The sequence below is a fragment of the Colletes gigas genome, unplaced genomic scaffold (genome assembly GCF_013123115.1).
Source record: "Colletes gigas isolate AHSC1104 unplaced genomic scaffold, ASM1312311v1 Colletes_gigas_Sc00004, whole genome shotgun sequence".
Lineage (NCBI taxonomy): Eukaryota > Metazoa > Arthropoda > Insecta > Hymenoptera > Colletidae > Colletes > Colletes gigas.
The window spans coordinates 8,717,092-8,732,421 of NW_025106633.1; the positions used below are offsets into that span (position 1 = coordinate 8,717,092).

A 15,330-nucleotide genomic window follows, 5' to 3' on the forward strand; every position below is an offset into this window, starting at 1 on the left:
CTTTGTCGAAGATCGACGAAAGTGGAATCTGGTCGCGTTGCCTGCCGTTGTGTGTGTTTGTTGCGAGTTTACGCAAAAAGTCCTGAATTCTATCCAACGAAAACGTTCTCCGATGTTCGTTGCAGCCTCCGACAAACCGGACCTGGGTCTCGCAGAACTGTCGAGCCTGAACGTGAAGTCCCGGTTCCAAGTATTCGAAAAGGCTGGCGCGGAGGCGAACGAGATCGAAAGGTCGCCGTCGCAGATCGCGGTGAAGAGGTCACCCAGCATCCTCAGCAAACTCGCCAAGTGAGTAATCTGCGTTTCGGACGGTCTCGCGTCACCTGATCGCGATCGAATCGGTACTGGCCTCACTCTCTCCTCGATCTTTCGCGACCATGTACAGACACGTCGTTGCTCGGATCGAGGAGATGGTTCTCAGCCGTGACACAGATTCGTTTCCACGAATTGGACACAACGAGGACTCTGTGTTGGCTTTAGGCCGACGCTTTTCTCGGTAGCGTCGATCGCCGCGTCGCCGATCCTTTCTTATGCCGTAAAAGGGCCAAGAAGACAAGCGCTATAGTTTATCGCGACACAAAACGTAAATAATTTACTTGCAAATGCTACATTAAGCTCTCGTAACGTTGTCTGATGATTCGTAAGTTAAACGTTTCTACCCCTTCGAACTGGGGGGGATCTTTCCAATAAATACAGGCGATTTTAACTGTACAGCAGTTAGAAAACAGAGAAAGAATTTTGTTTTTCGCGGATGGTTCGAATCCATCGCTGAACGTCGTAACATCGTAATAATACGTGCTTCTTATACCGTAAATCGCATTCCATCCCGTACAGCGAGGCAAACGAAACGCATTAAAGGCAGAAGATGGTGAAGTAACGCGATCAAATGCCGCCGACAGAAGTTGCCGTGTCACTCGAAAATGTGCAAGGCAAGGCTGGCTAATATAGAACAGTGGAGTGAAAAATGAACTCGCCGGAGCGGTAGAATCGTTGCAGCGATTGCGAGAGTACGCGCGACGCGGCGTTCGAACGCGATCAGCGGTTTTCTTTGCGCGACGTTGTTTCGATCATAACGCGAGAAAGCATCGACGCGACCGCCGTTGTGTTACCCCGCGTTGACCGTAGATATTCGTACGAATGTTTACGACTACATTGCGCGTCTTTCTGTCCAGATTCCAGGCCAAAGGCATGGATATCGGAGTGGCGGACGAGTCGCTGAATGGAATCCCTTACGAGGAGTCGAGCGAGAGCGAGGAGGAGGAGGAAATCGAGGAGTCGGAGGGTGAGGAACAGAGAAACATTTAATTCAAATCGGAATCCGGTGCTGTTGATGTTTCGAGTATTCTCCTCTTTTCCCCCTTTTGTATTCCTTTTGTTCGAACGACGGCTGGAGCACTTCCTTGAGAGAAGTAGCTCTTTTTGCGACCTCCTCCCACTCGATGGAACCGGGAGTATTGAAAAGTTTGACTGCCTGGCGCAAAGGGAGTGTGGGATAAAACGTCCTCGTACAATTACTTTTCTTTTACCCGATGGAATAAAGATACGTTGAATACGGCTACGTTGCGCGCATGATAATTAACGCGAGCCAACCGGGGAACGTTTCGACTCTTCGAACGTTCCTATCGGGGTATTTAAATCCCCCCACGGCTCTCTTCCTTTTGATAAAAATGCGCAACGATTCATTTTCTTTCCAAGACTTTCCTTGTTTTTAAAATTATTGTTCGAGTTAAGGAGAGGTCGTTAACAATAATCGGTTTTGGAGGTAAACAACTTACAGTTAAAGCTATTACCGGGTTTCATTTGATAAAACATGACTATATCTGTCGAAAACGAACTTTGCTTCGTAACACCGTGGTCGTGGGTTCGAATCCCTGGTCGAAGAATCTTTTTTTTTTTAATTATACTCTTCGATATAATATTCTGTTATAAACTGACCCCAAAATATATTTTACCCTCCTCGTAAAATTGAAAGAAGCTTCTTTCGTTCGAGTAACAGGCAAACTTTTCTTCTCCTCGCAGAACAGTTGTTCGAGTCTAAATCGTACCTCCCCCGCGTTTTGTTGCAGAGGTGGACAGCGAGATCGTGAAGGCGAAACGCTCGACCCGCGAGCGTCCCATAAGCTTCACCAAAATGGACGACATAAAGAACCGCTGGGAGTCGACCAGCCAGCAGGGGAGACGCGAGGTGCAACGCGAGGCCAGGAAAGAGGAGATCGCCGGGATTCGTTCGCGGCTGTTCATGGTAACGTTCCTTCTCGGGCTCGTTGAACCGGCGCCGATCCGAGCGGACCGATGCGTCGCGGGGCACAGAACCCGATGACGCGAGCGCGCGCGCGCGCGCGAGAAGAAAAGACCACCGGTTCCGGTTAATTCGTAGAACGACTAAATCGCTCGCGAAGTAGTCCGGGGTAATGACATCGTGCCCATTAGACGTAGACGCGGAAAAAGTTTCCGCGGAAAGAAAATGTGGCGCACGTTCTCTCAAGAACGCGCGTTACGCGTGCACGGCGAAACGATTTGTGGAACGACGCGAATCGTGCCGCGTAACAATTTTCTTCTTAATATGAAGTAACATAGTTGCTCCAGGTGAGCGTTATTAATACGTTTCGTGCCGGATCTGCAACAGCTCAGGGTCGATTAAGCATTACCAGCGCTCGATATTCTCGATTCGAGGATCCTCGCGGGCGAAGACGACGGATTTCGATGGAACGCGCGGGAAAGTGGGTTCCGCTCACCGGATATGGGTTTCTGTCGCAGGGCAAACAGGGTAAAATGAAGGAAATGTACCAGCAGGCGGTAGCCGGAAGCGAGCGCGTGACGAAGATCAATGCGGCGGAGGAGATCCAGCACTCAGCCACCCACGCTCGCTCCATCAAAGAACGATTCGAAAGGGGCGAGCCCATCGCCGCCTCCGACGACGAGACGGACGGTAAACCGAAACCGGAGAAGGCAGACGAGGAAGTGATCGCAGCAGGTGCGTTCGCCGGTCGTGTATATTTAGAAACCGTTAGATCTGATTAGCCGCGCGGATTCAACTCGAGACGAGATCATTCAGCGATCGCTGAATCTGCTACAATGTACGGGGCTCGTCAACCCCCCGTGGCAGCGCTCTCGACCGTGTCGTTTCTCTTTTCTCATTTTTTAACAATTTCTCCGCCGGACCACACTCCTCGAATTAGCCATGAGATCGAAACTCTGCTCCTAGACTATTGGAAACTGGCCACAATTTCTCATGGAACTTCCTTCAAATTCCAGCAGTCCTAGATTTATTTTCTTTAGCATCCAATCTCTTGAATTTTTTAGTTCCTTCCATGAAAAATCGTGTCACCTATACAGGGTATTCGGCCACCCCTCTAGAGGCCAAAGTAAGACGAAAATCAAGAATACCAATTTGTTGATCGAAGCTTCGTTAAAAAGTTATTAAAAAAATTGTTAATAAAATTTGTACATCTACACGAATTTTTTTCTTGAAAGTGCGTAGGATTTCGGAGGTATGTCTATTCACCAAAAATGATTGTAATTGACCCCCGCAACCGAAAATAATTTTTCCAGAACGATTTGAAATTTTTTAATTTCGCCCCAATCAACAAATTGGTATTCTTGATTTTTGTTTTATTTTGGCCTCTAAAATCTCCTATTCAAATACTTTTCAAAGGTGACTGAACACCCTGTATATGGTTAGAAAGGAACTCGTAAAGTTTGGACTTTTCACAAGCGTAGAGCACATAATTAAAATAATTCCAAAATGATGACGATTCAAATGATTTCGCATATGTTTTAAACTTCCACCTAAAAGAGGATTGCAACAAAAATGTAAGCTTAGAACCAAAGTCCACGAAGATATCTTGAAGCGTAGAGATTGGACCAGCGTTTCCCATCCTCAGAAATTTCCAATTTGTCTAGCCGTACAGGAAGAATGTATTCGAGTCACGAAGATGGACATTGTAGCGTGTAAACGTGTTCTCTCTCGAGCAGTCGCGTCCGCTTCTCGAGACGCGCAACTTTGTGCCAAGTGTACGAAATTAACCGATCGCTGAAACGGCTGTTACGAAACGTATGTTGAGGATCCTGGAATAGAAATTGTAGCTTCTAAGAAACGGATTTGCATGTAGCAGCGCGTACGTCGGGCCATTCATACGCGTTTCTACTCTCGTTCGCGACGAGTGATAACTGATTCGTCGGTTCGCAGGAATCAGCAGGAAATCTAGATCGCTGTTCTTGGAACTGGACGCCTCTGCGGCGAAGACCGGACGACCCGTGACCCCCGTGAACCCCAAGACGCCAGCGGAGACGCCGCGACGCGCGAGAGACGTAAGTTTCATCTTTGTTCGAAACGTAGCCCGTAAGGAACGAGTCCGCAGAATTCTTACAGACGGTTTTTATAAGCTCGATTTTTCGATTCTACGGTTCGTTGGCGGTGGGTATATTCGTGGAATCGAGTCGTTAATCGTTTGAAACCTGTACGAACAAGGCATTCATGGGACGCCAAGTCTCGGACGATGTGGTGCGCAGCTCGGACACCACCGAGGAGGTACAAGTCGAGACCTCGGACATATCGAACAAATTCAAATTCTTCGAGTCGTACAAGGAACCGCAAAAAGAACGGAAGAAGTTCCGTATTACCCCTCCGCGCGACGGTCAAGTCAAGGTTCGCACCCTTTTTCGTGTGCCAAGAGTGTCCTCGAGTGCGTTCTAACGACTTAACAACCCTCCGACTAACCGGTTTGCCGTGTGTCGTTCGTGTATTTGTCGATTTAATAAGTTTGTTGCATGGGATCTTTACTCTTAATACTCATCCACAGATTTGAAAGGTCCGTGGACATCGACGATTTTAATTAAAGTATATTTACGGACGATGTTTGTATTTAAGTTTCGTTGCACGGATCGTTGCGTGACCCACATTAAATTGATTCGACGCGATAGTTATTCAGCAAAGTACCTCCCACGAGTTTCATCAGCGCTATTATAAGCTCGAACCACTCGTTGGAATTGAGAAGATTAAACCCGAGGCGGACTGATTATCGCCCCGAATCTCCCCGGCGATTGCTATCGGTACGCCAAAGTAACTTTCGAGTGCTTTGTGAGTTATTCGATCATTCGCGCGTAGACGATGATAAAGTAATCCGGACGTTTGATTCAATTTTTTGAGAAACAATTGGATTTCTATAGTGGGGGTACTGCGTGTTATTTCCAACATTGCCGACAGTGACGACGTCGCCACCTACCCGAATCTATAATTGTTCAGTACCAACAAATCGATAATTTTATTTCTTGTCGTAACTTCACATCACAATTATTTTATTTTATAATAAAGATTTTTGTTTCATTGTCTCACAGTGTTTGGAAATGCAAACTATTTTTATTATTTTCCAAATTAAATACATATTCGTGTATCAAAACAGTCGTAATTTGTTTTATGGAGCTTTATATACATATTTAATATTCCGATAAATAATACACACACAGAACCGATTTGTAATCGAAATAGCACCGAAGAATAACATATATCGGATTCTGAAAAACCGTGACCGGAATCGATATAGGCTAGAACCGATTATATATTTTTTTATGGGTTTGATTACCTTTTAACACAGTTCTAACATGTTTTTGGATTTTTATACAGTTACTTTCCTAAAACTTTTATTAGATTTTACTAGAAATGATATTTTTTTTCTCTGCAATATTAACAGACAAGTAACACCTAATTACAAAACCTATAGAGAGTAATAATAATAGAAACAGTATACAAAACAACAAATACGTAGTTTTTTCCCTCGTGCGGTAAACCCATCCTGTACTGCACACAGTCCATTGATGCTGCACTCAGATGATCACTCAAGAATCGCAGTTTCCAACGAGGAACAACCGTCGACAAATTACTCCTTTTAATTAATTCAATATCAATGTCCGAAAAAAGGAAAATCAACTCGACTTACAATAATCTTTTTCCCCCATTTATATCGAATCACCATTACAGCGTTCGAACACGAGTGTTAATACAGCCGTTTAAGAATCGATAATTGTTCCCAACCCCCGGTTCGTAATAACAAATTGTTTAAAGCGGACCCTGTTAAGTATCCCGTACGAAACGTTCGATTTTGATGGTGCCCGTGGCGAGTAGTTGCAGAGAAAAAAAATTCCAGCCGCTAATTAATAATCGATCTGATGAGGATAGAGAGAGAAAGAGAGAGAAAAGTCGATGGTTCGGAAAGCTCGCAAAAGCTCGACGGTTGTCGAGGCGCACAGTGTCACTCGTTTCCACGGCTGTCCTTGAACCCCCTCGAGTGGTCAGCAGCCATACTTTTACCGTTAGTATTCCTACATCCTTCCATTGGTGAAGAGAGCAGGCCGGTCGGAGCGGAGCGGCGCGGCGCGGCTGAGCACACCACCGTGGCCCTCCCAGTAACTCACGAGGGGGAACAGTAAGAGCTGTGCGTCCTCCTCGTGTGAACGGCATAGCAACCGCCGACACGCCGCCAGTTCGGACTTCGCCGGGGCTACGGAACAAAAGCCACCATCGCGACGACTACGCGAGATCGTTCGATTTCGTTCGTTTCTGTGTTCTGATTTATCGCGATCGTCGTTTCGCGTTGTGCAGTCTCGCGATCCAAGGCCAACGGAGATCCCCGGACGAAAAATGTGAGTAGAAGCATCGTTCGCGCGATAGGAACGCCGAGACGCGTGGAAACCGTTTGCGCGATGGTTCCGTGACTCTCGTATTTCGTGCTCCGTTCCATTCCGTTTCTCTCTTTTTGCATTTTTGCCCGTTCGAGAACGCGCAACAAGAGTGTGCTCGCCGTCGAGGCGTCCGTGCCATTTTCGAAACTCGTTTACTGCATCCGGTGCCCCGATATCCGTCGACGTCGAAGTTCCGGTATCGTCGAGGTTCGAATCGAGCCAACGAAATTGCCAGCTTTCTCGAGCCCGTCGACGGGTGTACGTCGATACCGTCGACGCGCGAACGCGTATGCAGAGCGCGCTTTCCTTTCGACGAAAGCAATCGATCGGCTCTGCCGGCGAAAAACTTTCTTTTTTTTTTTCTCCTCTGCTTTCGGCGCGTGTACCGTACTTTTACCCGTGGAAAGGGTCCCTCTCGGTCCGCGGGTAACTTTTTCCCAGCGCACGAACGATGGCGTGCGTTTCGACGCCGATCGCGTTTCGTGACTCGACGCGCGCGTATCTCCCGTTTCGAAAGAGAGGAAAGAGTTGTCCTCTATTGTCCTCTTTGTCTCGAGCGCGTGTGAGAACGGGGCGAAAGGCGTATAATGGATCTTCCTCACGGGGCAGGTTGGAAGCCTCTCTTTCCAAATAAAAAGTGGCGAAACGTCATTAATAAAGATTCTAAGCCGGCAGCACCGACTAATTAGCTTTCTCTCGAACGCGAATCTATCAATCTCCGATCGTCTCGAGACGCGTGGGTTCGCGGTTTCCCTGGGACTACGAGACGTATTCCGTCGACGTTCTCGTCGCCAGGTAACGTCGTAAAACGCGTTCCAGGTAGAAATTCACCGGGGACGGGTAGACGCGCATATAAAACCGCTCCGAAGAGCTGACTCAGCCGGGCAAAGATTCGTGGAAAGGTCTATTCTTTCGATTTCCTGCCTCGTCTGGTCTTTCCATGCTTAAACTGCCCGCTCGAATCCTCCCCCACCACTATTCCCCGTAACTAATAATTACGTCAGGTAAGGATTCACGATTCCTGACTGGGGAAACAAATTAAACGAGAAACGATCGTTTTACGATTCCCTGGAAACTCTGTATACGCTTGCTCGCTCTTCCATGTATTTTTTTTTTCTCTTAACCGACTACGTTGCACGAGATCATCAACCTTTAAACGACGGGTTTCCATTTCACACCTCGAGCTCCGAAATTCTAACGGGAAGCATTTTTCGGTCAATAGTCTGTTCTACGGAGCAGCTGTACCGTTCGTAGGAATAATTGTGATTATCTTGTTCTCAAAGGGGGTCAAGAGTCTGTAAACAGTTATAATTACGCTTGTTTATTTATATTGCTTTTAATCGAATAAAATTTGTATTAACAATTAAACTAGGGATTTGATAACGAAAATTATCATTTCCACCCAAGTTAGTGGATGTAAACTCTGTGCAGAGAATGTTGTGGGTTGATTGGCTATTATGGTGTCTTTGCATTTAAGATTGTCTCTCGCGAGCCTCCGCTACGACGGATACGCCAATCATAAGCGTCTTGCGATTGTTATCCCCGCAAGGATCCGTCTTTTAAGGGTTACACGGTATTTTAACCCTCTATAGCCTCGCGTGACTCGCAAGTCCGTCATTATCCACGTCTCTGAACGTTCGCACAAGTGATTTTAACAAACCTCCAGGCTATGCACAGTTGGAAGTTTGTGTTTATTAAAATTTGTTTGGCTCGATCGTACAATTCGAAGCCAAACGTAATACGGATTATAGAGGGTTAATTTACGTCGTTGTCGTTGATCGTTTGGTGATTGTATGCGATTGGTTTCAGCAGATGGAGTCTCCGGAACGTGAAATCTACCGAGACCCTGACGTGGTCAGGGCCGACGACAGGGTGGACAAGTTCGTGCACAGCGACACCGCCAGGAAGATGCTCTCGATCTTCAGGCAAATGGAGAAAAACGCTACCAAGACGGAGCTGCCAAACGGCCCCAAGCCTCTGAAGCGTTTCACTCCGCCTCCAGAGGACAAATTCGCGAAACCAACAGCCTCGGACTCCGAGGAGGAGGAGGAAGAGGAAGGCGACGAGTCCGAAGGCGAGGACAGCAACGAGGAAAGGGATCCCAACTACGTGCGAGCTTCCGATAAGGTCGGTTTACGTCTTACCTCCACCATTGTTCTCGATTAATGGCTGCGTTTATTAACGTCGTGCCAAGGTTTATTTATTTATTTATCCAATGAGAGGATGACCCCTTATGCTTATGGTTGCAAAGAATGTGACAATAAATCTCAGCACATCTTTAGTTTCTTAAAAATTTTAAGCATGTGCCGAGGCAAATGAATATTGATTAATGTGTAAATAGCCTGTTTAAAAGAGTGCATGGAATTTGAAAGGAACACCATTGCTAAGTTTGCCAAGGGGGCTACTGTTACCATATATAATTTGTAAACATCCTGTCGAGTAAATTTTAATTGAAATTATGTAAATTAAATTAAATTATATGTGTTCGGTAAATTTGAGAGTAGATATGATGCCAAGATTTTGAGAGAAGGGTCATTTGGAGTAAATAAATAAATAATTGCATGAAATGGAATTAGAGGGGTTAGGTGGGTGGAGAATGGAAAAGAGAATTGAACTTGGCGCGTTTCAGGTGGAGGACGAGTTCCTGAAGCAGGCGCAGAACGCTGCGCGCGCAAAGACCCTGTGCGCGAAATTCGAACACTGGGACGAGACGGACGGAAAGACGGCGGCGGGCAACCAGAACATAGCGGAGATGGAGATCGCCCAAAATACCGGCGACCAGCTCAGCATAGAGTCGGCGAGCAGTCTCAGAGCTCGCTTCGAGTCCCTCGGCTCGCAACCGACCGAATCTCCCCGCACACCGAAGGTCAAGGTCAATCGATTCGTGGTGAGTACCCTTTCATAGAGACATCGTCCATCTCCATTCATCCTCCGACGCAAATCTACGATCAAACTCCGACCGGAGCTCGTACACTTTTACTTTCGTTTACGTTTAGTTCGTCGTTGTGAGTCGTCGAAAGAGGATCGATTCGATCGAGATTCAAGGTGATTTCTTTAACGAATCCAAACAGAACGAGAGGACGATTCTCTTTCGACTCGAATAACTTTTTTCCGTGTTCCCAACTTAGCTCGATCAGCACTGTGTACATTTTAAAGATTCTCTCTTTGTTGCGCATTGTTCGTCGTATTTAGTTGCGAAGCGTCGCTCATTTTTCGCATGGTGTGTTGTGTAATCGATGTCGTTCCTTTATTTTCTTCTTTTTTTCTTTTTTTTTTTGCCGCTTCCAAGTTTCTAAATGTTGTTCTCTCTTAGGAGCGTACGTAAACAGCGTTGCGCGTGTGTATTCTAAACAGCACGATTTATCTGGGTGATAACCAGCGATAACAGGAATGTGTTTTCACGGACTGTTGCGCCAAGTTTGCACCGTTTCCTTGCTACTCGTATTTCGTCGTTATTATTATTTTTTCCAATTTTTTAGTAGTACCGAACGCGTGCACGCAAATCTACGAGTCTCGAGCACGTTCAAAGAATCCCAACTTCCATACAAACCTCAAAAAAAGAAAATGATTCGAATATCTCCAATGACGATTCTTCGAACGTGCTCCACGCGAGTTTCAGTTTCTGCAAATGAAACCATCTGGAAACTGTTCCAAAGAGGATACACAGATTGGACCTCGCCTCTTCGATAGGAAACCGTAGGCCACACGATTGGCAATTCCGCCTGCGTAACAGCACTCATTATTAGACACAGCATGACTAATAAGCGTGAATTGTTCCCACGACCTGTGTGTTCCGATTGCCTCGCATTTTCGCCTTGAGATTGACGCCTGAGAAACGTGTTTGGCCCTGGCTTGGCTTTGGACACTCGCGGCAACGATCCAGTGATTCTGTTCTCTGTTGGACGCGAACAGTAAAAGGACACGGGACGTCGAGGATCCGAGGGCCAAGGGACGCGAATAGAAAAGGGCCCCCCGATCAGAAACGGAGCGAAGAGTCGGACGAACGACGCATGCAACGAGGACGATACGAATTCTGTTGGAATATTGCGCTTCGGAGGAACGACGGTCGACGTCACTCGTTGTCCGAATCGTTGTGCGGTTTTTACAATTTTTCTGTTCACTTTACAACATCTTTCCCGAACGAGCGTTCTTTTTAGCGAATCTAACGTAGATTGTATATTGTTATTGTACCGCGGTAGGCGACGGTCGAGCTCCGGGACACGTCGAGCGTTCTTCTTCGTGAAAAAAGAAAGAAAAAATACTAATATAGGTTTAATAGGTACACGTTAAGTCCCAGCGATGGAATTGAAACTCTCTCAGTAATAATTAAGTCTCGTCCGTGTTCACCACGGGCTCGCGGTCTAATAGAAATCGGTGCCTAAATTGTACTCCGTCGGTCGCTCGGCGTGTCCGTCGCTCGAACGAACGTTTTGGCCGCACAGTGCGATTTTTCGAATCACTCTTTTTACACGAGAACGTTTATAATACTTTTCGATACGTATACGGGGCGAGAGGGTAGTTTGTACGGCGAGAACGGAAACGGACGAGGGCTCGCAGCGACTCGAACGTGCCAAACGATTATGTAAACTCGGGACAGGTGCCAAAATTCCGTTGTCTCTGGTGTCTGCTCGAGTCGCCGCGAGCCTCGTCCGCGGCGATGAGCAAACATTTTTATTTCCGCGAGTGCAGAGCGACGAAACCTCGGTATCGACGCGATCGAGGACCCCGAGAAGATCCAATCCAGATCGTCGGGGCTTCCGGAAGCGTCGAGGATCGTGGAACCCGGATAAGTGAAAATATTCATCGTAGACTCGGCGTCTCTGGGGCCCAGGAGCTTTCGAGTCTTTTTACCGCTTGGTAGACGTAAGACTTTTTTACGCGCGTCTGCCGGTAGAAGGAACGAGACGTTGTCGACCCCTTTCGATCCAGCACAGAAACGCGCCTTTTCTTTACCAAAGAGAATAATTCTATCACGGTACGCATTGGGAGCTAAAAAGAATGGTCCCGGATGGATTTTCGGCCCTAATTTCCTACTTCGTAACGCACACACGAGACTGAGTAAACACGGAGAGTTCTGTTAGCCGGTGTTCGATTTAAATTATTTTCTAATCGTACCAGAAAAACGAAAAGAAACACGGTCCACGGGACGGAGTCGAGTTCCTCGCGACTGTTCTCGTCAGGTCCCACCGGTACGTTCCTATCAGAACCAATGACAAAAATAATAGCTCCGTGAAAATGTACGAGAGTTTCCCGAGCGCGAAGGGGGGTCCAGGGAAAACGATCCAGTTGCAGTTTTCGAGCTTCTTGTCGTACGATCCAACGAATGGGGAGGGGGGAAAAGAAATTTGGAGAGATCATCGTCCTTACGGGAAACGAATAACCGGCCTCCAGTCCGCGAGACGAATATCGTGGCGAACGATATAAGGCTTTTTATAATTTTTGTATAATGTTCGATGGATGGACGACACACGGGGGAGCCTCGCTGTAATCCGTAGAGTTTAGGGTCCTTCGCGGCGGCATCGCCCCAAAAACGAGCGAGGATTGGTATTAAATTCCTTCGCCATTTGCCAACGCGAACGCACACTACGCATACATATACGTATACATACGAATATATATATGTATATGTGTATATACATATATATTTATCATTGGTATAGAAGAACGACGTATATATCGATCCCTTGAATCATTTAGAGAAACGCACCGCGTCAGGACGAGATGAAGCACCCCCTGAAATTTACTTCGATCATGGAATATCCGTGTCCCGGGCGAGAATGGTTAAATATTAATTCTAAGGTAATCGTAAGTACGACGAAGGGTTGCTTGAAACGCCAAAGGGAATTGTATCGTAAGAGGGGCGAGAGCGGAGGGTGGTAACGATACGAGGTAGAATTTCAGGGTTTATCGAGATCTTTTCTTTTCCGAACCGATCGATGAACTCGGAGAGGTGCAAGATTTAGAGGCATTAGTGATTTTTTTAAATCAAAATCTTAAGTATTATATAGAGAGAACGACGATCGAAAAGTATAGATTGTATACATATATTCTCTACACGAGTTCCGTGTAATTCTTTTTTTCTCTTTCTTATTTTAAAAAAAAAAACAATCGACGAAGAGCCTCTTCACGATCGATGGAATTCAGTGCAATAATTTTAAGGAAACATTGTTATCTACACGATGCTGAACGTAACCCCGCGATTGTTTGTTGTTAATTGGCGAGAAGATTATTTATATATCTGCGAGCAGTTAATTTATAAGATCGCGCGATTCGCGGCCTACTCTGCCGACATGGTTTACCGTAGACTTTCGTTTTGCGTCTTGGATTGTATAATTTTTAGCGACTTATGGTATTCTTGTTCTTTACCTTTTACCTGTCACGTGTAACGATTTATTACGATCGTATTGCAAACGATAAATAAAAGGGCACATCCTGACGAAAAAGAAAAAAACAAAAAAACGTCGAACGTTCGGACGTAGGCAGCGAGATACCGGCTGGATCGTTTAAACGAACATTTTCAAAATTTGGACATCGATCGCGAAAAGAACGAACATAGAATCGATGTTAGATCCAAGCTCGTTTATCGCCAAATTCCAAAGTCATCGTTAGCTATGTAAAAAGGACATTTAGGTCGTTTAAATCGTCCATCCTGTACACCGCTTTCTCGAAGTACAATTCCTCGCGGTTGGATGCGCGTCTCGGAAATCCCCGATTAAAAAAAACAGTGCTTTCGGAGGGCCTTGGAGGTTCCCTTCACACAGTCATATCCTCCTCATCATCGCGCGTATTCCGGCGAATTTTTGTTTACCATTTCTTTTGATTTCTTCCAAATCCGAAAACGACGAAACAGGAGATTCAGGCGAGCTGCACGGACGTGTGCGAGAGCTGCGAAAAGAAAGTGTATCCCCTCGAAAAGGTCGAGACGAATAACAAAATCTTTCACAAACAGTGCTTCCGGTGTCTGCATTGCAATTGCGTGCTGAGGTAACGTTGTCAAACGATCCGTCTGTTTATGAATGTAAAGAGAATAAGAGGACCTGGCAATTTCTTCTTTTGTTTCTTGTCCCGTACAGGATGGACACGTTCACCTTAAACAACGGTAAACTCTACTGTATCCCGCACTTCAAGCAGTTGTTCATCACGAGGGGTAACTACGACGAGGGTTTCGGCGTGGATCCGCACAAGAACAAGTGGACAACGACCACGAGCAACCCGACGAGTCCGTCGCCGATCGCGGTCTCGAACGGCGATCTTTGATTCGACGCGAGAATTAGAGTCGCGATTAGGAGAAAAAGAAAAAAAGAGAAACACGCGTGCGAGCGCGCGCGCCGAGCCGGCATGTAAATTCACGACGAGCGAGAACGGAAATCGGTTCGGGGAACCCCGAGAAACCCACGGAAAATTATTTCTAGCTCTCCAAAGACGACCGCCAACCCCCTTATTCCCGGGCTTCATTGCGGTGGATCCATCGATCGGACTAAATTGCGATCCCAACGGAGTACGCCTCGATCACCGACTCCCCCCCCCAAAAGAGTCTCGCGACCCAAGGACCTCGTTTTTCGTCCTACACCCTTTGCTGTCCTCTCATTTTAAGTATTTTATTTTTTACCTCTAGACCCTATTGCCAATGCCCTATTATAAATTTCGCTTAAATATTTGTTATAATTATTATTATTACTATTATTATTTTTTACTTGTATAACTCTTGGTATTATTTTATTATATGTGTTGTATAATACAGAATTTCAATGCGCTTTATAAATTCACTGTTAACGGTAATTATTAATCCTGTTCGGACGACACGAGCGTCGATAATTAACGTTGGACCCGATGCTACAATATCCCAGGTACACGTTTACTTCTTTTTTAACCAAGCGTTCGTCGGAATGTCCGGTGTGAATCTTTTTTGTTGTGTTTCGTAGCGTTCGGCCACTGACTCGGTAAGTATCGCAGGATGGCGAGAACCGTCGCAGTCCACGTCCAATCGTGCTAAATAAGTAAGCTAAATAATTAAGAGCAGCGAGACCTCGATCGAACGGATTTCCGTCTAGAGTTTTACGTAAGTTACACGACATTTTGATTTCTTTCCTGTATCATTCTTGAATTACATTCGCGACGAACCTACGTACACGCTGTTTCTTTATCGTCGTTACCAAACAAAATGGATCGTATTTAAAAATATGCAATCTGTTATCGCTCGCTTTCGAATAAAATAAATATTTTTTTTCCATCGTTAACAAACGAAATACACAATTCGTTATTGCACGGGTTTTCGGTCTCGTGTAAACTCTATTTTACGGACATTCGGATTTATCTGGCACCTCCTTCCCTCCCCAATTAGTCCGCTAAATCGAGATTCTACTGTAAATCGGTATTTCGTGGTTAGTTATATTCCTCTCCCGTGATATCGCGTCGAATATATCGTCCATTATCAGCGAAGTCACGCACACTCCAACAATCGCTGCGTCCCTCAACGATTATTTCGTACTAAATGTCCGGAACGTCTTGCGTCGAATATCCGGCATGGAAGTATTCCCTGTTTAATTAGAAGCGCGGGAATTAACGTGCCCATTAACCATCGTGATTTTCTCGGTCGACGAAACATCACGGACCGGTGTTTCAGCTTACGAAACATTGTCTAGCCCAATAGCC

General features: G+C 46.0%; 1 protein-coding gene across 16 annotated transcripts in view; it reads left to right on the plus strand.

Moving 5' to 3' along the window:
* The window catches only part of LOC122405273 (xin actin-binding repeat-containing protein 2), a 64,460-nt gene extending 49,195 nt beyond the window's left edge, over nucleotides 1-15,265 (plus strand). For 3 of the 16 annotated variants that reach the window (XM_043409878.1, XM_043409883.1, XM_043409880.1), the window contains 10 exons: nucleotides 126-288; nucleotides 1,173-1,282; nucleotides 2,067-2,242; nucleotides 2,758-2,974; nucleotides 4,190-4,311; nucleotides 4,472-4,648; nucleotides 8,488-8,805; nucleotides 9,308-9,565; nucleotides 13,529-13,662; nucleotides 13,752-15,262. In XM_043409878.1, coding sequence (XP_043265813.1) covers nucleotides 126-288; nucleotides 1,173-1,282; nucleotides 2,067-2,242; nucleotides 2,758-2,974; nucleotides 4,190-4,311; nucleotides 4,472-4,648; nucleotides 8,488-8,805; nucleotides 9,308-9,565; nucleotides 13,529-13,662; nucleotides 13,752-13,935 — 1,859 coding nt within the window. In that variant the 3' untranslated portion in view covers nucleotides 13,936-15,262. The other 13 variants (XM_043409887.1, XM_043409888.1, XM_043409882.1 and 10 more) reach the window with 9 other exon arrangements.
* Nucleotides 15,266-15,330: the final 65 nt, after the last annotated feature.